The sequence below is a fragment of the Sceloporus occidentalis genome, unplaced genomic scaffold, assembly GCF_023333645.1.
Source record: "Sceloporus occidentalis isolate IW3139 unplaced genomic scaffold, rSceOcc1.0.p SCAF_2, whole genome shotgun sequence".
Lineage (NCBI taxonomy): Eukaryota > Metazoa > Chordata > Lepidosauria > Squamata > Phrynosomatidae > Sceloporus > Sceloporus occidentalis.
Window position 1 is genome coordinate 20009327 of NW_028316982.1, and position 24657 is coordinate 20033983.

The following is a 24657-nucleotide window of genomic DNA, read 5'->3' on the forward strand; positions in this document are numbered from 1 at the left end:
CCTAATGGAGTCCATCAGAATTCTGTCCTGGGCCCAGTGTTGCTCAGTACAGAGTTGGAAGGAGCCTCATGAGCCACTGAGTCCAAGACATCTTTATGAATGAGTTATATAATGGTACAGAAGACATGTTTATCAAATTTGCAGATCACAGCAAGTTAGGGTGGTTAGTGAATACCCCAGAGGACAGGAAACATTCAAAATGGTTTGACAGACTGGAGAACAGGGCCAAAGATAACAAAATTAAACAAGGACAAATGTAAGATACAAAGTCTAGGAAGCAAAATGAAATGTACAAATACAGGATGGGTGACACCCAGTTTGAAAGCAGTACATGTGAAAAAGATTAGGGTCTTAGTAGGCCACAACATGCATCAAGAGAGCGATGCACAGTACAAAAAGTCAATGCAATTCTAGGTTGCATCAATACGAATATAAAGTCCAAATCAAGGGAAGTAGTAATGGCCAATTCAAATATCATAGTGAACATGTATTTCAAATCAGTAACTCTGATCAATATTTGGTTACAAAGGGAGCCTGTCATAATTTCCTACAGTATTCTGGGTCCAAGTAAAATAACGTAACTGTAAAGTAACTCAAGAAACAAAATGACTATCTTCCAATTAGCTCTATGGTTGCTCAAGTGTAGCCATTTTATAAACCTTTTTAAATATGCTGTTGATTAGACTAATTTGTCCTGCAACATGCCAGATGCTGGTACTTTTCTGGAGAAATCTTATTTTTAAAATCTGACACTTCTATGTGGTCTCTAAATATCAAGAGACAAGAGAGTGAGAATTAGCATAAATGATTTTCTACAAAGGCAGAAGATTCCTGCATAATATTTACTGTCTCCCATGTTTTTTCCCATTTTAGTGGTACACTTGTTCCTTGTAGTTTGATGTTTTGCAATATAAAGTAATCAAGGACATGAACTGCCTTAAGTGTTTGGTGTCACAGGACCACACAATAGGATCCTACCATTGGAAGCTCTGACCACTATCTTTATTTAAATTCCACAGGCATAAAAAGATATGAAGCCCAGTACTCATCTACAAAGTTTCTGTGTGTACACTAGTGGAGAGGAGGGGAGTATGAACTTAAACATCTTAGATAAATGTCTTGTGAGTGAGCTTAGCTCTTCCTCTTGCCTGCCTCATCTCAGCAGCTATGTGATGAAACATGACACTGCTGGAGAGGTTCACTGAGCACAACTCCATCCAGCTGCCAGTTACCTCTGTTTCAGGGGAGTGGTTTGCAATCGTTTTATCAGAACAGCTAGGAAAACCAGGCAAGAATGTCCTGACAGAGATACATTTTCCTTCTGAAAAACTGATCAAGGGAAAAAAAGATTTAAAACACAAGTTTCTAAGTCAGCAACTTCTACTCTTTTTTAATTTAAAAGGTGTGACCAACAAGAAAGCATTTTTAAAATGTTGATTATTCTTAATGTAAATGCCTTTTTAAAAAAACAGTGCAGTAAGGTGCCTTCTTAGAAACGTCATTCATTGCCTTTCACAAAACAAAATACTTCTTCTAAGATTGTACCTCCATAAGAAAGAATGCCCATTTACCAAAGAAACAGTTGGGTCCATTTGTAGATTTAGTCAGTGGCTGGCACATTTAAAATTGGAGGTGATGACAGTGGAAGACATAAAAAGCAATCTTGTAAATAAATAAATAAATAAATAAATAAATATTTGCTAGCCAGCTAAACAATTAATAACCTGTATTTTGATGTTGGCTGTAGAGGCAGAAAGGGCTGAATAAAATTCCTGCTGTCACCTAGCAGGCAAGCTGTTAAATGCAAGACTGCTGACATAAAACATTTAACATCATGGGTGGTCAAGGAAAGGGGGGCAAGATTACTTTCTCCTTACTTCACAATGACATTTTTAATCATGAATTAAAACATACTGCTTCATTAGTCTACATAATTAATTGGTTGAACACATTGGCATAGATGTTCTGATGGTCACTACCAAAAGCAGCCATAACATGGATTTGATGAACATATTGAAAATGAGTTTCCTGAAAGTCAATAGTCAAAATACATAGTATGCTCAGCAAAAGGTTTAACTGCTAGAGAGAAAGAGTAGGAAAGTGAAGCTCCCAAGTCCATTTTTCCACATCACTCCACACCCTCCCTGATTTGCTTACATGATTTTCATCCTCAAACCGCACCAAAATGCCTGACAAAGCACACAAATATAGCAGTTTGCTCTCACCCCTCATCTCATCCCCTGGATGTCTTCAGCCACATACTGGTCCAAAAAGGCAACTAGAAGTGAGACAACATCACTTACAAGTGCATCCAGATGCATGGGAGCAACCCACTAGTGTGTGTGAAAATTGGCTCCTACCTCTGCACAGTTGCATATCTTTATTCTACACATTAGTATCAGATGATCATCAACATACCACTGTACATGGCCAAATATGAGTGTATTTTTATAGCTATGGGTGCTACCACACTGAATAGCAATTTGACATGCTTTAACTGTCATGGGTCCATCCTATGGAATCTGGGATTTCTAGTTTCTTGTGACACCAGACTCTCTGATATAGAAGGCTAAATTATCTCACAAAACTACAAACCCCAGAATTTCATAGCACTGAGCCATAGCAGTTAAAATGGTGTCAATCTGCAGTAATTCCGCAGTGCAGGTAACTGTTATAAGCCATCCTGATTCCCTGAATGGGAAAAAGGCAGAATATAAATATTGTTTAAGTTGTCTTATTTATCCAGTAATTCTGCAACTGGCACTGTGAAAGATACTAAGAGAAGCTTAGGAAGGACAATTCAAGATTCTTCAAGATGCTTCTTCTTTTTGTCATACCTTTATTTTGATTATTACCCACAAGTGAAATAACTAAACTTAGACTCAGTACAGACAGGCAGAAAGTGCTATCCTGGGGCCAAAATTAGAGTTCGTGAGCGTGCAGCAACCGCACGCTCCCAAACTCTAATATGGAACAGCAGCACCATCATGGCGGGCTCCTGTCCACACGGAGACCGCTATGATGACACAAGCGCCATGCAGCATCCAGACGTTGCTGGCAGGAAGTGGCATCATGGCGGCATCCTTTCCCGTTTGTAACGCCGCAAGAAAGGAGCCACTCTAGGCAGCTTCTTTTTGGCAGCACGTCGGTGCTGCGGTGTCAAATCGGGGCAAAGATGGGGCAGCGCATCTATGGAGCCCCTAAATCATCTTCAGCTTCAATATATCTCTTTATTTCCCCTATACCCATTAGCAAGATACACAGCATTTCCCAAGAGACAACAAGAATTGGGATGAATGTACATGTCATGTGGGATTACTTATAAAAGAATGAACATAAATAGCATTAAAAAAAAGAAGTGAAGGAAGAGAGAAACATTACTGTAGTGCATTTAACACTGCCTATATACTTATTTTAGCATGCACTTCCATGGGTTAAAATCTATTTCCTCAGATGTGCTAATGGAATCCAGCATTTAAACCTCAGATAAAAATGCAGCTATTTAGTCTGGCAATAACATTACAGATTGGATTTGAGTCAAATGCCAATACAAAAAGCCAGCTATCACATCAAAGCATATTCATTCTAATACCCACAAGTTAACAGAGATTTCCTAGACTTCTATGCTTTTAGTTGTCTCTGAAACATGAAAACAATATACATGCTTTCAGGAAGGTTAGTTTTCTTGAAGACACAATGTCTTTGTTAGACAGAAACCTCTACTGAAAACCAACCTATTAAAACACATGTTGAGCTAATAAGCTATATAAAAATAAAAAAATAAAATAAGAAAGAGAAAGAAAGAATGTATGAAAGAAAAGTAAGAAAAAAGATCCATTCAAGATGTGTCTGCTAATTGTTAATAGATGTGAATTTGTGAATGTATCCAATTCAGCTGTATGTCTTTCAGATCATGGTATATCCCTTGCCAGGTAAGTGACTCCCCTGCCAGCTGTGTACTTTCTCATCTTCCACTCAAATTTATTTGTTCTGCCAATACTTACTTTCAGGTCAGAGATCGATTGCCCTGAGAGACTGGCGCATTCTGAAACTACCTTTTCGTGTTGCCATTTCTAACATCAGATTTGTGTCCATTTGTTTTCTTCTATGGAGACTGTCCCATTTGTCCCATGCAGAATGCAGAGGAAGGTATGTATCATCATGGAGGATGAGCAATAAATGCATCCTTGATGTTGGGGGTGACATTATTTGCAAGAACAGATAACTGTACTTAAATCAGAAGCTTAAGCACTATACATCACCAGTGTATCTGAGAAAGGAGATATTAATCCAGGCATCGGCAACGTGCGGCCCGCGGGCCGCATCCGGCCCGCGAAGCCTCTAGGACTGGCCCGCGCTCGCCCCTGCCGCCGATTGGCGCCGCTCCGGGCGCCATTTTGTTTTTTAAAATGGCGGCGCCCCTCTAGGAGGCCCGGGGTGCTTGCTGCAGCCCTGTTCCAGGGCTGCAGGGCCGCGCCAGCCCTCCGAATGGGCTCCGCCCTCCTCCCTTCTCTCTCTGCCCTTCGCCCTCCTGGCTCCGTTTTCCTAGCTCTGCCCTCCTCTCTCAGCCTCCCTCTATGAATAAAAGAGTGTGGAGGGGAGGGAAAGGAGGAGGCGGCAGAGAAAAGGAAAGCGAAAGTAAGAGAGCCAGCCAGCCAGCCGGAGCGAGCCACTGAAGAGGTTGGTTGGTGCATGTATTTTCCTCTGCTTGGTGACTGTGATTTACTCTCCCTTGGTATCTTTGCAAACCCCCCCCCCATGCTCCTTTGGGGATGCTTTGATTCTGATTTCCTGCATGGCAGGGGGTTGGACTGGATGGCCCTTGGGGTCTCTTCCAACTCTATGATTCTATGTTTCTCCTATGCTTTGTGACTCCCTTACTATCTTTGCAACCCCCCCCCCCATGCTCCTTTGGGCATGCTTTGATTCTGATTTCCTGCATGGCAGGGGGTTGGACTGGATGGCCCTTGGGGTCTCTTCCAACTCTATGATTCTATGTTTCTCCTATGCTTTGTGACTCCCTTACTATCTTTGCAACCCCCCCCCCCAAATGCTCGTTTGGGCATGCTTTGATTCTGATTTCCTGCATGGCAGGGGGTTGGACTGGATGGCCCTTGGGGTCTCTTCCAACTCTATGATTCTATGTTTCTCCTATGCTTTGTGACTCCCTTACTATCTTTGCAAAAAAAAACCCCCATGCTCCTTTGGGCATGCTTTGATTCTGATTTCCTGCATGGCAGGGGGTTGGACTGGATGGCCCTTGGGGTCTCTTCCAACTCTATGATTCTATGTTTCTCCTATGCTTTGTGACTCCCTTACTATCTTTGCAAACCCCCCCCCCCCATGCTCCTTTGGGCATGCTTTGATTCTGATTTTCTGCATGGCAGGGGGTTGGACTGGATGGTCCTAGTGCTCTCTTCCAACTCTATGATTCTATGTTTCTCCTATGCTTTGTGACTCCCTTACTATCTTTGCAAACCCCCCCCATGCTCCTTTGGGGCTGCTTTGATTCTGATTTCCTGCATGGCAGGGGGTTGGACTGGATGGCCCTTGGGGTCTCTTCCAACTCTATGATTCTATGTTTCTCCTATGCTTTGTGACTCCCTTACTATCTTTGCAAAAAAAAAAAACCCTCCCATGCTCCTTTGGGGATGCTTTGATTCTGATTTCCTGCATGGCAGGGGATTGGACTGGATGGCCCTTGGGGTCTCTTCCAACTCTATGATTCTATGTTTCTCCTATGCTTTGTGACTCCCTTACTATCTTTGCAAACCCCCCCCCCCATGCTCCTTTGGGCATGCTTTGATTCTGATTTCCTGCATGTCAGGGGGTTGGACTGGATGGCCCTTGGGGTCTCTTCCAACTCTATGATTCTATGTTTCTCCTATGCTTTGTGACTCCCTTACTATCTTTGCAACCCCCCCCCCCGCCATGCTCCTTTGGGCATGCTTTGATTCTGATTTCCTGCATGGCAGGGGGTTGGACTGGATGGCCCTAGTGCTCTCTTCCAACTCTATGATTCTATGTTTCTCCTATGCTTTGTGACTCCCTTACTATCTTTGCAAACCCCCCCCCCCATGCTCCTTTGGGCATGCTTTGATTCTGATTTCCTGCATGGCAGGGGGTTGGACTGGATGGCCCTTGGGGTCTCTTCCAACTCTATGATTCTATGTTTCTCCTATGCTTTGTGACTCCCTTACTATCTTTGCAACCCCCCCCCCCCATGCTCCTTTGGGGATGCTTTGATTCTGATTTCCTGCATGGCAGGGGGTTGGACTGGATGGCCCTAGTGGTCTCTTCCAACTCTATGATTCTATGAGGAGAGAGGGAGAGAGAGAAAGGGTGGGAGGGTGGGAGTGAGAGGGAGGGAAGAAGGGAGAAAAAGAGAGGGAAGAGAGAGAGAGAACCACAGCCACTGAGCCAGGTGAGAGGTTTGTTCATTGGGGGAGGGGGGTTATACTACCTGTGCCTTTGTGTTTTGAGACAGTGGCATGCATTTTTTGCTGTTTTGTGGCCTTGCCTAGTAGCTTCCATCCTTGCAAATACTGCTATTATTGTTGTTGTTATCCCTTGGTATTGTCTTTGCAAGATCCCCCCACATGGACTTGCTTGCACATTTCTGGGTTCAGACAGTGGCATGCATTTTTTGCTGTTTTGTGGCCTTGCCTACTCGCTTCTTGCAAATATTGTTATTATTATGCGGCTCCGCCCCCGGAGGGTGGAAACTCCACCCCTGACATGTGGCCCTGCCTCCAGATAGTGGAAGCTCCGCCCTGGCATGCAGCTCCGCCCCAGAGGGTGGAAGCTCCACCCCCGTGTACAGCTCCGCCCCCGGAGGGTGGAAGCTCCACCCCCGGCTTCGGCCCCCCAGTTGTCTGAGGGACAGCAACCGGCCCCCGGCTCAAAAAGGTTGCCTACCCCTGTATTAATCCATGAAAGCTCATGCTAAAATATTAGTCCTGTACACTCATCCTGCCACGGGCACAGGACCCCCGTGAATGTGGAAAAACCACAGATAACAAAAACAGTATGTTTTTATCTGACAGAACACCTCTCTAGGAATCTCTAGGTCCTCCGGTGCAACTCTGTGGTCACCATCTGCCAGACAGTGTAGCAGGAGGAGCTACAAATGCCTAGTGGAGTGATCTCTCTAGGTCCTTCAGTGTGAACTTTGGTTAAAGTTGACCACAGAGTTGCCCTGGGGGATCTAGATATTCCTAGAGAGAACATATTAATCAAATCTGTGAATAACCAAATCTGCAAAAGTCAAAGCCGCAAATGTGGAGAGACGAGTGTAGTTATTCTTAAAGGTGTTGCAAGACCCTTCACTCCTTTCAATCTTTGAAAACTGTAAGCACTGCACCATGCATAGGCTGGTTAATGCAGCCTTTACACACCTCAATCTACACTCCTAAATATCTCAATAGGTAGTTCAATTTTCAGTCCGTCTATTTTCACAAATCCTCACAGCTTACATACTCCTACAGTTTCACTGTGATTCATTTTTAAATTCTGATTTAGGGAGGCACCCTACAAACAGGCTTCCCACTCATGGATTCCTGCCCTACCCCCACAAGGGAACACAACATTCCCTTGGCAATTTGCACTGCACCAACATTTTTCTCTCTGATACTTCAAATCGTGAGCATCTTCCTGACCAGGAATGCTCACCCTACTTAGCGCCCATTCAAAAGGATCATTACTTACTCCCAAAGCTGGAAATAATAACTCTTGCCTTTCCACACCATTCTTCCCTCCGTAATTACAGCTATAATGCTCACCCTATGTCTCTATAATGTGCTCCTATTTAGCCTCCAATAACAATCCCAAGGATAAGCCCCTCCATAAAGATTCCTCACATCAATTGCAAGGACAAGCCCTGCCATAAATATACCTCCATTCCACTTAATTCAGTGGTTTGAGTTTTGCATTAAAACACTGGGGGACCAGGGTTCAAATCTTCATTCAGCCATGGAAACCCACTGGGTGACTTTGGGCAAGTCACTCTCTCATCCTCAGAGGAAGGCAATAACAGACCTCTTCTAAACAAAGCTTGCCAAGAAAACTCCATTGGACAAGTCAGTAAATGACTTGAAGGCACACATCAACGATATCAGCTGCAAGGGATGCCACCTTCATAAAGCCAATGTACATCAACCACTCAAAATCCTATAAATTCAGCATTCACCTCACCAATATTAACCTCATTTCAACCATTAAAGTATGGCTTTTTCTACTCTCCCTAAAACCAGTCATCCCATAAAGGAAGGATGGGCAATACACAGCGCAAGATTACCAGGTGGGCAGCCAATATGTTGAGGTGAGAATATAAAATTCGCACATGGTTTCATGCATGCATAATTAAAAAGGAAGCCACCTGAACCTAGCCAGGCTACACCTAACTCAGTATCCCTTTCCAAATGGCAGTCAACCCAATGCCACCCAAACTGGACATAAAGCCAACACTCCTTCCTGCTGCCCACCTGCTCCACAGTCCTTTCATCACGGAGGTTGCAGGCAGCTATGAAGAGTTAGTTACTCTTGAGCAGGAAAGGTCAAATAGAGTCAGAGAGTGTGTGTCTTTTCAAGTCACCTGCCGACTTATGGAGACCCCATGAATTTGGCATGTTTTTCTTAGGAAAGGACTATTCAGTTAGTTTTGCCAGTTCCAGCAGTGCTTTGGGCTTTGGGCTGGGACTCTGGAGACCAGGACTGAATTCCTGGCTTGAACATAAACCCCGCCGGATGACCTGGGGCAAGCCATGTGCTCTCAGCCGCAGCAGCGGATGGCAATGGCACACCCCACCCACGAAAGGTGTCAAGAAATGCACACCTTAGGGTTGTTGCCCTCAGTGAAAAATGGCTGAGGACCGCTGCTTTTAGGGTGTCTGACTCCGCTGAGACCCTCCTGAGCCAAGAAGGCCCTCAGGCCCTCAGTCAGCCTGGCTGCCAGGTGCGAAGGCGAGCCTTTCTTTTGTCTGCTCCGAAGGGTCGGTCCTCCTATATAAGAAGGCGCCATAGCATCGTTATCCCCCCTCAGCCATCCTCCCAATCTCCAAGGGGACCAAAACCCGGTTTGGATCCGCTTTAACTCGTTGTCTGGCTCTTTGCTATGGAATTCTGGGAGTTGGAGTACGTTAGCTCTGCTCTGGGCCCCACAACATACTTCAACTCCCAGAATTCCCTAGCAAAGAGCCAGAAAGAGACTTAAAGCGGATCCAAAGCGGGTTATCTCCCCAATGTGGATGCACCCTTCAAGTCGCGTTCCAAATGGAGGTCGTGACTTACCCTTTGTAGTAAGCCTTGACGCGGACCTGGTGGGCGCCGTCCCCGCCTAGACCCCCGGCCATCCCCCCTCCGCCGCCTCCGCCTCCGAGGCCCGGGGGGTGAGACATGCTGTGGCCGCTGCCGCCGCCGCCGCCGCCGCCGCCGCCTCCTCCTCCGCTGCTGTGGCTGCCACTCTCTCGCTGAGTCGGCATCGCCCCCTGGCCTTGCCTTGCTCCTCAGCAGCCCCACCCAGGCGGCGCTGCGGAAGGAGAAGCAAGCAAGGAAGGGAGAGAGAGAGAGAGAGAGAGAGAAGGGGAAAGAGCCCCCAAAGACCTGGGGGGAACCCACTCGTACGGCCCCCGGCTCTGGCTCTTCCCCGCTTCCCTGGCGCCTGGGAAGGGGAGCAGGAGGAGGAGGCGGAAGTCGCTCCTTCTTCTTCTTCCTCCTCCTCCTCCTCCCTCCAAGTGCGGAGCGCAAGAGACGTGAGGGAGTCGCGTGGGAGAAACCATTACACACACAAAATAGGGGGGGGGGGGTTGGTCAGACCTCGGACTGAACCATTGCTTTGTCGCCTCATGACGACCGTTGTTGTTATCAATCATTCAGTCAAAGCCTTCATTACAGTTAAGAAAGCCGTAAGGCAAAACGACAAAAGCACGACAAAAGCGTCCCACATGGACCCTATGGATGAGATGCTGAGTCCCTGCAAAGCCATAGAGCCCACGTTCTCCTCAATGGAGTCCCTCATCCATCTGCCATGATGATGTGGCCTTCCTCTCTTCCTACTCCCCCCCATATTCCCCAGCATCGTTGGGGCTGAACAGGCAAAAAGAGGTGCTTTCAGGCTGACTTGAAGGTGTGGCGTTTAGATGACGCATGCCTTGAGGGAAGTGCCCTCTAGGCGCCTTATGCAGAGAAAAGCCGCTTCAAAAAGAAGCAGCTTTTTCTCCGCTCCTTCCTGGCTTGGAGCCGTATCATGTGCTCACGGCATGCGCACTCCAGCTGTTGGTGGGGTTTCAATGTGGCTTCAGAAAAGCAAGCCACTTTTTCCTGCCCATCTGTTTCGCCCCATTGTCTTTTCCAATGAGTCCTTCCTTCTCATTATGTCTCTGAAGTACGACAGCCTCAGTTGGATCACCTTGGCTTCCAGGCCCTAGGACCCATTTGTTTGTCCTTTTAGACGTCCGTGTGTTTCTAGGCACTCTTCTCCAGCACCACATCTCAGATGAATTTACAGTTGTCCCTTCCCTTACGCGGGGGATCCTTTCAGGCCCCCCCAGCATAAGGGGAAAAATGCGGGTGCTCAAGCCCCATTCAACTTAATGGGGCTCGTGCCTGTGGTGGTGCAGCAGCAGCGCGTGGGGTGCACACCAGGAGAGCGCATGCCATTGTTTTCTTCCGGTGTGCACCTCCCTTCCTTCTGGCGCGGCTTTTCTTCTTCTCACCTTTCTTAACTGTCCAGCTCTCACATCCATACTTGGTAATAGGGAACACGATGGCTTGTATGATTCTAACATTTGTGCTCAGTTGTATATCTTTGCATTTTAGGATCTTTTCTAGTTCTCTCATAGCCGCCCTTCCCATTCTTAATCTTCTGCTGATTTCCTGACTACAGTCCCCATTTCTATCTATGTTTGACCACAGGTATGGGAATCCTTTTACTACCCTGTTTCCCCGAAAATAAGACATACCCATAAAATAAGCTGTATCAGGATTTCTAAGCATTTGTGCAATATAAGCCATACCCCAGAAATAAGACGTAGTGATAGGCCCAGCATGGAACGGAGCTACCACTTTCCATAGAATACCCCCCCAAATTAAACTGGAGGGTGACACTTGTCCATCAATATGACTGTATAATTCTAATGCAATGTGGTAGAATTCAAAGGTATAGCTGTGTTAGTCTGGAAAATCAGTACATATATGCTCCCAACTACTTATTATAAAATCATAGAATCACAGAGTTGGAAGAGACCAGAAGGGCCATCCAGTCCAACCCCATTTGGCCATGCAGGAACTCACAATCAAAGCATCCCCGACAGATGGCCATCCAGCCTCTGCTTAAAGACCTCCAAGGTCAGATATTTATTGGATTCATATCCCGCTTTTCTCCCAAAATAGGATTAAAATCAGCTTATAAATGCATGCATAACTGTGAATCTGAGTAAAAGTGAAGGGCTAACTAACATTTGTCTGACTTGAATCTCCTGCCAATCAGTTTCCATTTTATTACCCTGGAAACCAGGGAAGGTTCCTTCCATTCAAGTCCACTTTGACTTATGGCAACCCTATGAATGAGAGCTCTCCAAGACCCAGGCCTTGCAAACCGAGAGCTGTGGCTTCCTTCACTGACTCAATTCACCTGTAATGCTTTCTCTATTTCCTCCCACTGACTATTATCCTATTTTCCAGTGAGTCACGTCTTCTTATCGTATTTCTAAAGTACCACAGCCTCTGTGTAGTCATCTTGGCTTCGAGGGAGAGTTTCTTGCTTAAGCAGGCTTTTAATGGTTAAGCAGAGAAAGTCTTTATTTATTCGTGTGTTTTACTTGTTTCTACCTTTTCGGATGGCTTTTAAACGATTACATAGCGCAAAACCTGGGTATTTAAATTTGTTTTAAAATTTTATAGTAAACTTGTTTAATTTTCCATTTTGTTGCTATTTATATTTCCTATAAATGAAGTTAAGAATAACCATAGCAACAGAGTTCAAACCTGATTTGCTCTCTAGGCATTTGCAGTTCCTCCAGCATGATTCTATGATCAACTTTGGGCAGATGTTGACCATAGAGTTGCACTGGAGGAACTGGAGATTCCTAGAGAAGTGTTCTCTCAGGTAAAAGGAACACTGTTTTGTTATTTGCTCTTTTCCACATTCACGGGACCCTTCACCCCAAACCCCAGCAAATGTGGAGGGACCACTGTATCCCTTTATCAGGCCAGTCCAAATGCACACAATGCAAGCTTTCGAAGCTCCACTGGCTTCTTCATCAGGGCTGGTCCAGGAAAATGTGGACATCTGATCATCCTAAATAAAGGTATCCTTTTTTTCTGGATTTCAAATGCGATTGTACTTTGTTACGTGGCCAAGACAAGTCAATTGACGAGATGACAGAACAGATTCGATATATATTTTCTTGGGAGCTCTTCCAACACAGAAGCATTAAAGGCCTTTGGTACAGATTGAGAAACATAAAACCAATGAGAACAAAGTGATATGTACAACGATGTAATCGATTTACAAAATTACATGGCAAAAGTAATGCATTTTAGAAGTATGAAAACAAAATCCAGGATACATCTTCTGGAGGGCCAGCATCGGATAATTGTTTGAGCCTGGGACACTGGGAAACCAGGGTTCGAATCCAGACTCAGCCATGTAAACCCACTGGGCAACCTTGGGCAAGTCACATTCTCTCAGCCTCAGAGGATAGCCATGAAGGCAAACCCCCTCTGAAGAAACTTGCCAAGAAAACCCTATGATGGTTTGTTTGTCTTAGGGTCAGTATATATCAGAAATGAATAACAGCAAGATGGCCAAGGGTAGCTATTCCTAGATATGTTTTCTAGGGCTACATCCCCACTGCAGAAATAATCTGCTTTGACGCCACTTCAACTTGGCTCTATGCTAGGGACTCCTTGGAATTGCAGTTTGTTGTGGCACCAGAGCTCTCTGACAGCAAAGGCTCAATGTCTCACAAACTACATTTCCCAGTATTCCCTAGCATGGAGCAGTGGCAGTTCAAGTGGTGTCAAGCTGGATTATGTCTGCAGTGTGGATGCAGCCTGGAAGAGTCTGGACGATAACAAGCCTGCATCCACACTGCAGAAACAATCCAGTTTGACACCACTTTAACTGCCACTGCTCCATGCTAGGGAATCCTGGGAACTAGTTTGCTGAGACCCATTGAGCCTGCACTGTGGCACCAGAGCTCTTTAAGACTAAATGCCTCACAAAACTACAGTTCCCAGAATTCCAGGCAGTTCAAGCAGTCTCAAACTGGATTATTTCTGCAGTTTGTTTGGGCCCCTAGTCTCTAGAGTCATAGTCCAACACTCAAACCACTACACCAGGCTGGCATATGATTGGAAACCATTGGTCAAAAAGACACTGCAGAAACAATCCAGTTCAAGACCGCTTTAACTGCCCTGGAACAGTGCATAGGGAATCCTGGGAATTGTAGTTTATTGTGGCCCCAGAGTGCTCTCTCTCTCTCTCTTTCTTTCTGACAGAAGGCTCAACCGTTTCACAAAACCAATAATTCCCCTGGCAGGGAAATTTAAAGCGGTCTTGAACTGGATTATTTCTGCAGTGTGTTTTGGACCGATGATTTACAATAATATACCAGCCTGACATAGCGGTTCGAATTCAAAGATCTATAGCTGTGTTTAGTCTGTAGAATCAGTACGTAGAGAGGCCTTGTAGCACCATTGAGACGAAGGGCCCAAACAGACAGGCCAAAAGAGAGCTGCTTTGGGTCACTATTTAAATGCTGCATGCATCCTAAGAGGCTGGACGCCGCGCCAAAGCCATGCTCCAGTCCTAAGGACCGGAGCGCAGCTTTGGTGCAGCTTCTGGCTTCTTAAGATGTGTGTGTCATTTAAAGAGCATACTCCAAAGTGACCGAAGCAGCTTTATTTTGGCCTGTCTGTATGGCTTTTGTAGAGTTCAGTCTACTTCCTCAGATGCATTTAATGGGGTGGAGGCCATGCAGACATACACACACACACACACACACACCATTTATGATGTATTATTGGCCTTTTGTTGATGGATCTCTCTTATTAACTTTACCATGTTGTTTTTGGTGATTTTTATGCTTTTTTTTTAAACTCTGTTTTTGTATTTACTGGTTGGATATATTTTATATTGTGACGGCTTTTAGCTTTTAACAATAAATTTCTACAATATATATATATATATATATGTGCCATTGGAATGTGAGGATGTCAATACAAATTACATAGTGGTTTGAGTGTCATCCTATATTGAGTGTATTTACCTGACCCTAAAGGCTAGGGACAGTCTGGGGATTCTGTTAGTGTATCGGCCACCCCGTGCGCTAGCGGACTCCCTTAACGAGCTGACACAGCTGGTCGCTGAGCTGATGCTGGAGACACCCAGGCTACTTGTCCTGGGTGACTTCAACATCTCCCTCACGGCCAGCTATGTTCCACCTGGTGCGGCTCGGGAATTCATGGATACCATGACGGCCATGGGCCTGTCCCAGCTGATAGAGGGTCCTACGCATTGTGCGGGTAATACTCTTGATTTGGTCTTCTGTTCGGATGCGGAAAATTCATGGGCGGAAATAACTAATGTTTCCCCCCTGTCATGGACGGATCATTTCTTGGTGGAGGCAAAAATCAAGGTCTCTACCCAGATCCCCCCCGGGGGTGGCGGACCTGTTAGGATGGTCCACCCTCGAAGGCTGATGGAACCCAAAAGGTTCCAGGAAGCTTTAGAGGGGTACATGGTTGGAAGTGACGGCGACTCTGTTGATGCCCTGACTTGTATTTGGAATACCGGTCTCTCTAGGGCTATACACAGTATCGCTCCCAAGCACCCTCTCAGGCCCGCTTCCAAACGTAAGCCCTGGTATACGGAAGATCTCCGGGCGAGGAAGCGGGAACTGCGACGGCTAGAGTGCCGTTGGCGGAAACACCTTCGCTTAGACGACAAGGCTCTCCTAGACCAACTGTTAGAGGACTACGGAGAGGCGATACGAGCAGCTAAGAACTCGTTCTATGGTGCTCGTGTCGCGTCCGCGGAGTCGCGTCCAGCAGAGTTGTTCAGGGTGGTGAGGGAGCTAACTCAGCTCCCTCCTGCCCCGAACCAGATCCTTGAACCTTCTAAGGCCTGCTGCGACCAATTTAATAACTTCTTCGTGGATAAAACCTCTCGGATAAGCGAAGGTCTTAACGCCAACATTCAAGCAGAACCTAGAGTAGAGGCGTCCAGAGCCTCCGTGGACTCCATTAAACTGGATCGGTTTGAGTTGGTAAGTACCGATGATGTGGACAAGATCCTCGGAAGTGTTCGGAAGACAACTTGCTCTCTCGATCCCTGTCCCTCATGGCTAGCGGCCCAGGGGGGACCGGCGGTAACTTTATTGCTACGCCGGATTATTAACACATCTTTGAGGGAAGGGCAATTTCCATCTGAACTAAAATTGGCCATAGTAAAACCTTTATTTAAAAAGCCCTCCCTCGACCCCCTGGTACATAACAATTATCGGCCAGTTTCGCTGCTGCCATTTTTGGGGAAGGTGATCGAGAGGGCGGTTGCAATCCAGCTTCAGGCGGTCTTGGATGAAACGGATTATCTGGACCCATTTCAAACTGGCTTCCAGGCGGGTTACGGGGTTGAGACGGCCATGGTCGCCTTGGTCGATGATCTCCGTCTGGGCCTCGACAGGGGAAGCGTGTCCCTGTTGGTGCTCTTGGACATCTCAGCGGCTTTCGATACCATAGACCATGGTATCCTTCTGGGACGCCTGGCAGAGGTGGGAATCGGGGGCACTGCGCTCCAGTGGTTCCGGTCCTACCTCTCTGGGAGGTCCCAGATGGTGCAGCTGGGAGACGTGTGCTCCGATGAGAGGGCCCTTATAACTGGGGTCCCTCAAGGAGCCATTCTGTCTCCCATGCTATTTAACATTTACATGAAACCGCTGGGAGAGATCATCCGGAGACATGGGGCGCGGGGTTATCAATACGCTGATGACACCCAAATAATTTTCTCTATGTCTCCGACTGATGCAGTGACCGGGGATGGTGTCTCTCCTCTCGTGGCCTGTCTGGAGTCAGTAATGGGCTGGATGAGGGAAAACCGACTCAAGCTGAATCCAGAGAAAACGGAGGTACTTGTGATAGGTTCGCCTGGTCCAGGAATGGTGGTAGTTCCACCTGTCCTGAACGGGGTCACGCTCCCTGTGAAGGACTCTGTGCGCAGTCTGGGGGTGTTTCTTGACTCGTCGCTTCACCTGACTGCTCAGGTGAATGCGACGGTCAAGAACACCTGTTATCAGCTTCGGCTTATTCGCCAGCTGCGCCCATACCTGGCCCAGAGGGACCTTGAAACGGTAGTACATGCTCTGGTAACCTCGAGATTGGATTTCTGCAACGCACTCTACATGGGGCAACCCTTATACCAAACCCGGAAGCTACAAATGGTACAGAATATGGCAGCCAGGCTGGTCACTGGAACTTCCAGGGCCAGCCATATTACACCGGTGCTTAAAGATCTGCATTGGCTGCCTATTCGCTTCCGGGCACAATATAAGGTGTTGGTGATGACCTATAAAGCCCTAAATGGCTTGGGCCCAGGATACCTGAAGGACTGCCTCTCCCCGTACATTCCGTCCCGCACCCTCAGAATATCTGGGCAGCAACTACTTAAGGTGCCAGGGGCTAGGTTGACCTCCACCGCGAGGAAGACATTTTCCATCGCCGCCCCGGCCCTTTGGAACACGCTGCCCACAGAGCTCCGCTCGGCCACCTCCCTGGCCCAATTTAGAAAGGACCTAAAAACCTTTCTATTTCAGCTTGCATTCCCCGATTAAAGTCCAGTGGGCCTCCCTTCCTCTTCTGTGGCAAAGAGGACTGGCTAACGGGGGTTTTATTCTGTTTGTGTGTAATTGTTTTTAACCCTGATGTATATGTTGTTTGATATTTTGCTGTCAACCGCCCTGATCTATGGAAGGGCGGTATAAACATAAAAAATTTATTATTATTTTTATTATGACTCTGTAGCCAGTGGGTCCCTCCTAAACTGTGCTCTTTTAAGGGAATTCTGGACTTCAGCTCCCAGAATCCCAAACTATTGGCCAACATGGCTGAGGCTTTCTGGGAGATGAAGTCCAAAAAACCCCTAATAATAATAATAATAATAATGGGCACACTTTGGGGGGGAAACCACTGCTCTGGAGAGAAATAATCCAGTTTGAGAACGGTTTAACCGCCTGGAATTGTGGGAAATGTAGTTTTGTGAGACATTTAGTGCAGTGCTGTGTTCTTCTGGACTTGAAAAGGGGGGGAAATAGTAAGACGCGCGACCTTTCGCGCGTGCGCAGTGCCTCCCTGTGAGGGAGGCGAGAACATGGCGGAAGCGGAGGAGCGGCTGCGTCCGCTGAGCGGGCGCTAAAGAAGGGGGCCTTAGTCTTTCCCTCTCAAGCACCCGCCCCGCCCCCCCTCAGCGCGCGCGGCGACCGTTGGTGAGCAACGCGGGGGGGGGGCGGGGGCCGGTCAGAAAGCGAGGGGAGGGGCTGCCTCGCGCCCGCGCGTACCTGTCTCTTCTTTCTCTATGTGTTAGTAGTGCGCATGCGCAAAGCTGTGCTTACCTCAAGCAGGTGTGTGAGGCGAAGCCTTGACGCCAGTTGAGGGGAAGCTGCTGAGGGAGAGAGAGGCGTCTGGGGCCTCTAGGGGAATTATTATTATTACTGTTGTTAATTAATATTCTTACATCCCGCCTTTCTCCTCCCAATATAGGGACTCCAGGCGGCGAACGAGTATAAAACAAACACCATTTTAAAATAATACAAAATATTAAAGTACATAAATATGCACTTTTAAAAAATAAACAATATAGGGACTCAAGACGAAACTATTGTTATTATTATTAATAATATTTTATTTTTTTATATCTTGCCTTTCTCCCAATATAGGAACTCAAGGCGGCAAATGAGTATAAAACAAGCACGATTTAAAAACAATACAAAATATTAAAATACATAAATACACAATTAAAAAAACAGCAACAATTAAAACAATGTTAAAGCTCCCTCCCTCCTTCATTCTATACATCCTCATCCCTTCCTCACATACACTAACCTTCTCACATTCTTTCTTCTTACTACCTTTCCTGCATTCCTTCCTTCCTATCAGTCACTGATTGCTTTGGTACTCTTTTCTGGACCTTCAGCTTTCTTTATTCTCTGAAAACCCATTCTCCTTCCATCTCTCTTTATGTAGTAATTTTAACTTTTTGTATAGCTTATTTGCAGCAGTCTCATTCTTGCATCTAAAATGATTCTACCTTCTCTTTGCTAGTCAACCAATCAACATTCGAAAATATTTCAGGGGAAAAGCATATCATATATTCTCCCTTACTATGGGCCCAAACAGACAGGCCAAAGTAAAGTCGCTTCAGATCACTTTGGAGGCATGCTGTTTAAATGACACACATGACTTAAGGGTCCAGAAGCTGCGCCAAAGCTGTGCCCCAGTCCTTAGAACTGAAGCATGGCTTTGGCATGGCTTCCAGACACTTAGGACGCATGCATCATTTAAAAAGCATACCTCCAAAGTGACCCAACACAGCTTTATTTTGGCCTGTCTGTTTGGGCCCAAAATCTCCCCATGTCCCTTTTAGATAGTTTATTACTTTTATCCAATCCATGGTCCTGAACAGACAGGCCAAAATAAAGCTGCTTCGGGTCTCTTTGGAGGTACGTTGTTTAAATGATGCATGTGTCCTAAGAGGCCAGAAGCCTGGACAAAGCCACGTTCCAGTCCTAAGGACTGGAACACAGCTTTGGTGAAGCTACTGGGGGCATACTTATCAAATTAGCAGATGACACCAAATTAGGAGGAGTACCTGATACCTCAGAGGACAGGATCAAGGTTCAAAATGGCCTTGATAGATTGGAAAGCTGGGCCAAGGCTAACAAAATGAATTTCAACACAGAGAAATGTAAGGTACTGCACTTAGGGCGAAAAAATGAAATGCACAGATATAGGATGGGGGACACCTGGCTGAATGAAACTACGTGTGAAAGGGATCTGGGAGTCCAAGTAGACCACAAGTTGAACATGAGTCAACAGTGCGATGTGACAGCTAACAAGGCCAATGCGATTTTAGGCTGCATCAATAGAAGTACAGTGGACCCTTGCCTTATGCGGGGGATCCGTTCCGCCCCCCCCCCCCCGCGTAAGGCGAATTCTGACTGCTTCATGTGTGTGGTGGTGTGGCGGCATGCACGTGCGTGCCATGGCCACATGCCCCATTCATCTGAATGGGATGCACCACCCCTTGCACCCTGTGCGCTCCCACGTGGCTTGAGCACGTAAGCTCAAAGCCGCATATAGTGGGCCCGCATGTAACGCTGTATAGTGACTAGATCAAGGGAAGTAATAGTGCCACTCTCTTCTGCTCTGGTCAGGCCCCACCTGGAATATTGTGTTTAGTTCTGGGCACCACAATTCAAAAAGGACATTGAGAAACTGGAGCATGTCCAAAGGAGGGCGACTAAAATGGTGAAGGGTCTGGAAACCATGTCCTATGAGGAACGACTCAGGGAGCTGGGGATGTTTGGCCTGGAGAAGAGAAGGTTAAGAGGTGATATGATAGCCTTGTTTAAATACTTGAAGGGATGTCATATTGAGGAGGGAGCAAGCTTGTTTTCTGCTGCTCCAAAGACTAGGACCCGGAGCAATGGATGCAAGCTCTTCCAGCTGTATGATTCTATACTGGCCTCTTAAAATGCATATGTCATTTAAACAGCATACCTCCACAGAAGCCCAAAGCAGCTTTATTTTGGCCTGTTTGTTCAGGCCCATGGTTCGTAATATAATTCTACATTTGGGACTTCTATTTTAGTTTTATTAATGTTCAGTTGTAGACCTGCTTTTTCACTTTCTTTATTGACTTTCTTCAGTAATTATTTGCCATTTTCTACTAGCAGTATAGTGTCATCTTCATATGGCGAACCTATGGCATACGTGCCAGAGGTGGCACTCAAAGCCCTCTATGTGGGCACATGTGCCATCACCCCAGCACAGAGTTTGCCAGAGTTTGTTACTAGAAAGCCAGAGGGACATGGCACTTTGCAATAAATAAGTGGGTTTTGGGTTGCAGTTTGGGCACTCGGCCCCTAAAAGGTTCACCATCACTATGGTTGATGTTCCTTGCTCCAAATTCATGCTTCCTCCCCCTGAGACTAATCATGCTTTACATATTATATGATCAGCATTTGTTGAGATTATATTTGTTGGAATACTTAACTTTAATTTTTTGTAATAGCATGTACTTCCTGACAGTCTTTGTTTATTTTTAAGGGGGGAAAGCACTGCAAATAGCATGCTAATGTCTATAGAATTACTTCTGCTACTTCTTCTATGTCAGATTGATATTACTAAGCTTGCCTAATAATGTGTGGCATCTATATATTACAGTGGACCCTTGTTATATGCTGGGGTTTGGTTCCAAGATCTCCCGTGTATAACAAAATCCGTGTATGCTCAAGTCCCATTAAATGTAATGACATAGCAAAATGGTGTCCCTTATAAAAAATGGAAAATCAAGGTTTGATAATTGAAATTTATACTTTTTCTGAACATTTTCAAACCGTGTATGCTTGAATCTGTGTATAAAAAATCCATGTATAAGAAGGGCTGTCTGTATTACTATTGAATTTTAAGGGTTTTTTTAGAAATGGGAAATTAAGGGTGGAAAAACTAAGCACTGGAAATTTTCCAGAAAAAAAATCATACTGGAATTCTTTTTGTCTCACATCACTGTACTATGGAATGAAAATATTTTAAAGGAATAACTAGGTTTCTGTGTAAAGTAAGATTTCTTTAGAAAATGATCTGTTTGGAAAAGAAAGCTTATCTATAAATGTCAATATAGCTAACTTTGAAAGGAGGATATCATGACTGATGCTGCTGTATGTATGTTTACCAAACATCATAAAGGAATTAAAGGCACATTACCTGTAATGATTGGTGTTCTCATATGAGAATGTCAGTATGTATTTGTTTGTTTTCTCTGTAGAATGCAACCTGGAAAGGAGATACTAGTGCCAAAGACCCATCTTTCTGTCTCTGATGTCTCCTAATTTGGTCTTTTCACCAAGATAGTTATCAGTAATATCACTTACCAGTAACACAAAACAACAGTAATCTCACTTATCAGTAACACAACACAATGATTTCCCCGTGTTTCATGAACATTATGACTATGACATAAACTTATTGAAGTAGCTATCTACAAATAAGTTGAACATTATAAGAATGGCACCACTTCTCCTTAGTATGGCAAACAACTCCTTTCCTTCCAGTCTTTTCTTAGAAGAAGGCCATGTGGGCTGGGATGTATGGGGTAACAAATGAGGCATTTTGTTTGGCTTTAACCAGTGTTATCCAATTTGAGAAAGGCTGCCCAACAGTTAGAGCAGAGAAACCTCCCTCTGCTTCCCCTCAGGAAGGGCAAGGTGTGTGTGTGTTTAAGTGCCAAAACATAAGGATGGTTAACTTCTGAATTTATACAGAACATGGACAGCAGTACTTTAAAAGTGCACACTTCTACTAGTACACTTTTTCTTTCATTGTAGGAGAGGGAGGTGCTTTCAGTCACTTCTTTCTGTTGGAGCTGTGAGATTCTACCCTAAGCAACAGCTGAAAATTTGTACTCACCCTGCTTCTCTTTCAAAGCAAAGTATATTCTCCCACCTGCAGACTTCTCATGACAGTGCTCTGTATGTATATGTGGATTGGTTGAAGCAATTGGACAGCTATGGGGCTTGGCTAGTAAGCCCACTGAACCTATGTGAATCCTAGCTCCTGAAAGTTCTAAAATAAGTGCTCTTGTCATTCTGGATTAATATTTTCAACAGATTTGTTAATAATAATAATAATAATAATAATAATAGGATTTATTTATATACCGCCCAATCACTGGGAATCCGAGCGGTTTACAACAGAGGGGATAATAGACGGTTCCCTGCCCTCAGGCTTACAATCTAAAAGACAGGACACAAAAGGAGAAGGGAATGGTGGGGGGGAGGGGATCAGGTCCAGCAGTTCTTCTTTCCCTCTGAGGCCTGGACCAAGGCAGATGGACTGGAGGGAAGGCTCTTCATCTTCCAGGCAGGCCTGGTGGAGCTAGCCTGCCTCTCTCCCCCTCGAGATGGTGGATGAAGGGAGGGCTCGTCTTCTTCCAGGCAGGCCTGGTGGAGCTAGCCTGCCTCTCTCCCCCTCGAGATGGTGGATGAAGGGAGGGCTCTTCTTCTTCCAGGCAGGCCTGGTGGAGCTAGCCTGCCTCTCTCCCCCTCGAGATGGTGGATGAAGGGAGGGCTCGTCTTCTTCCAGGCAGGCCTGGTGGAGCTAGCCTGCCTCTCTCCCCCTCGAGATGGTGGATGAAGGGAGGGCTCGTCTTCTTCCAGGCAGGCCTGGTGGAGCTAGCCTGCCTCTCTCCCCCTCGAGATGGTGGATGAAGGGAGGGCTCTTCTTCCTCCAGGCAGGCCTGGTGGAGCTAGCCTGCCTCTCTCCCCCTCGAGATGGTGGATGAAGGGAGGGCTCTTCTTCTTCCAGGCAGGCCTGGTGGAGCTAGCCTGCCTCTCTCCCCCTCGAGATGGTGGATGAAGGGAGGGCTCGTCTTCCTCCAGGCAGGTTTGGTGAAGCTAGACAGACTTGTTCTATAGACCTCCAGATCCATACCTGCAAGTAAGAGACTGACTTGCCATCTTGGTTGATCTAGGATTTGAATGTGCATTTCAAAGTCCAGCACCCTTGCTCCTCAGGATATCACAAGCTAATATGCCTGCCTCTTCAGACTCTTAATTGGAAATAGGCAAATTACAGTCCCCACTCTGTGTTGGAAATTAACCCCCCAAATTATCAGTATGCAATGAGAAGATCTTGTAGCACCTTTGTGACTGACTGTTGTATTGTAAACTTTTATAGACTCGATCTGCTTCCTCAGATCTGCAGAATTATGTCTCAGAAGTCTCTGGGGGTTTGGTTTGCTTTCTAAATATACACTTGGCTCATTTTGGCCCCAAAGAGCCTTTTTAAAGAACTTGGCCTTGAGATTAAGCCTAAAATTGTGCATGCATTTAAGTCTTTATTATCCATTTTGTTTCTCATCAGGTGGACAAATCATTCCACAGCTATGGAGCATGAACCAAGCACAACAACATCTTCCACAGGCACAACAACCATAGCCACCACATCTTCCCCTTCCCGTACACAGCCTCCTCAGATATCTGTTTATAGTGGGTCAGATCGACATGCTGTACAGGTATTATAATTGATATATAGCTGGTACATATCTCTGCTGAAAAGAAATAATGAAGGTAAAGGGAACTATAAAACTGCTTTGAATTGGCAGGGATTATAGACATTTAGATACTATTCATTTAGTATTTCAGAAAGAAAAAACTTCATTTGCAGGGAAAGTTTGTTGCTGTAACTACTTCTTTGCAAAATGTCTGAATGCCAGTGGCATCTTGAAATCAAGCAGAGAAAAGCAAGGAAGCCACTGTCTCCAGTATCTCTCTCATTGTTTTATGCTTCATTTCCTGTTTCTCCTGTCGTGTCCTATTTATGAAAAGTCTTTCTTTCCCCTATTCCTACCTTATTATCTCAATTTTCTCTACTTTTCCAAAGTAGTGGAGCAAGCATTTGCAGAGCCCAAATGCTGGCAGGGATAATAATATCATCTGGCATTCTTCCCATATGTCTCTGTTCCTTCCAACTTTACCTGTAAACCATATTGTTGTTTGGAAATACATTTTCCAGGAGCAATGGATTTTTTATTATCCCTTCTGTAATTCATAGCACCTGGGGGCAACTTTAAAACCTAGAGTATTATGATATGTTGCTGATTTTGCAGATATGTATGTCTCTTTCTCCTTTGCATAGATAAATTTATATATGATGTCTTGCACACAGATACATACAGATAGATATGAATCAACATAGTGGCATGTGTTTTTGAACCACTCCTTGAGGGTATGGCTATTGGGACTGTCATCACTTCACTGGCTGCCTATTAATTTCTGGGCGCAGTACAAGGCTTGGGTCCAACCTATTTACGGGATCACCTCCTTCCATATAATCCACCTTGCGCACTCAGATCCTCTGGGAGGAACCTATTGCAGCATATAAGAACCAGGTTGACTGCAACTACTCAGAGGACCTTTCCTTCAACCGCTCCCAGATTATGGAATGGCCTGCCAGAGGAGATCTGTCAGTTTACCATCTTGGATGCCTTTTAAAAGGCTGTCAAGATGGATCTCTTACAGCAGGCCTTTCCTGAATAGTATACCCAGCCACTAAATTGAACCCACCATCTTATGAATTTTCTGAAAAACCCATTCAACCCTCTTTGATTACCTTAATGTATAGTTTTTAACTGTCATTGTGTTTAATTGATATTTTAAGGGGGGGGGAGGGAATGATTGGGTTACTATGTACTGTATATACTCGACTATTAGTTGACCTCATATATAAGTTGAGGACAGGTTTGGGGGTCAAAATTAGGGATTTTGATATGACCCATGGATAAGTCGAGGGTACAATTTAGGGGCATATACTAAAAGTTGTAAAGGATTATGCAAAGGAAAACAAGGTCAAAGAACATACAAAATTCCAGCAGCTCATACTAAA

General features: G+C 45.5%; 2 protein-coding genes across 3 annotated transcripts in view; one reads left to right on the top strand and one right to left on the bottom strand.

Annotated features, from left to right (window-relative positions):
- LOC149318018 (protein kinase C iota type) overlaps nt 1–9769 on the bottom strand; it is a 68120-nt gene extending 58351 nt beyond the window's left edge. Inside the window, exon 1 of the mRNA XM_089508863.1 lies at nt 9289–9769. Within this exon, the coding sequence (XP_089364989.1) occupies nt 9289–9479 (191 nt within the window). The 5' untranslated portion in view covers nt 9480–9769. The remainder of the gene's footprint in view (nt 1–9288) is intronic.
- Nucleotides 9770–17352: 7583 nt separating this feature from the next.
- Nucleotides 17353–24657, top strand: part of LOC149318019 (polyhomeotic-like protein 3) — an 89731-nt gene continuing 82426 nt past the window's right edge. The window contains exons 1-2 of one of the 2 annotated variants that reach the window (XM_089508865.1): nt 17353–17480; nt 23137–23287. In XM_089508865.1, the coding sequence (XP_089364991.1) occupies nt 23159–23287 (129 nt within the window). In that variant the 5' untranslated portion in view covers nt 17353–17480; nt 23137–23158. The remainder of the gene's footprint in view (nt 17481–23136; nt 23288–24657) is intronic. The other variant, XM_089508864.1, reaches the window with a different exon arrangement.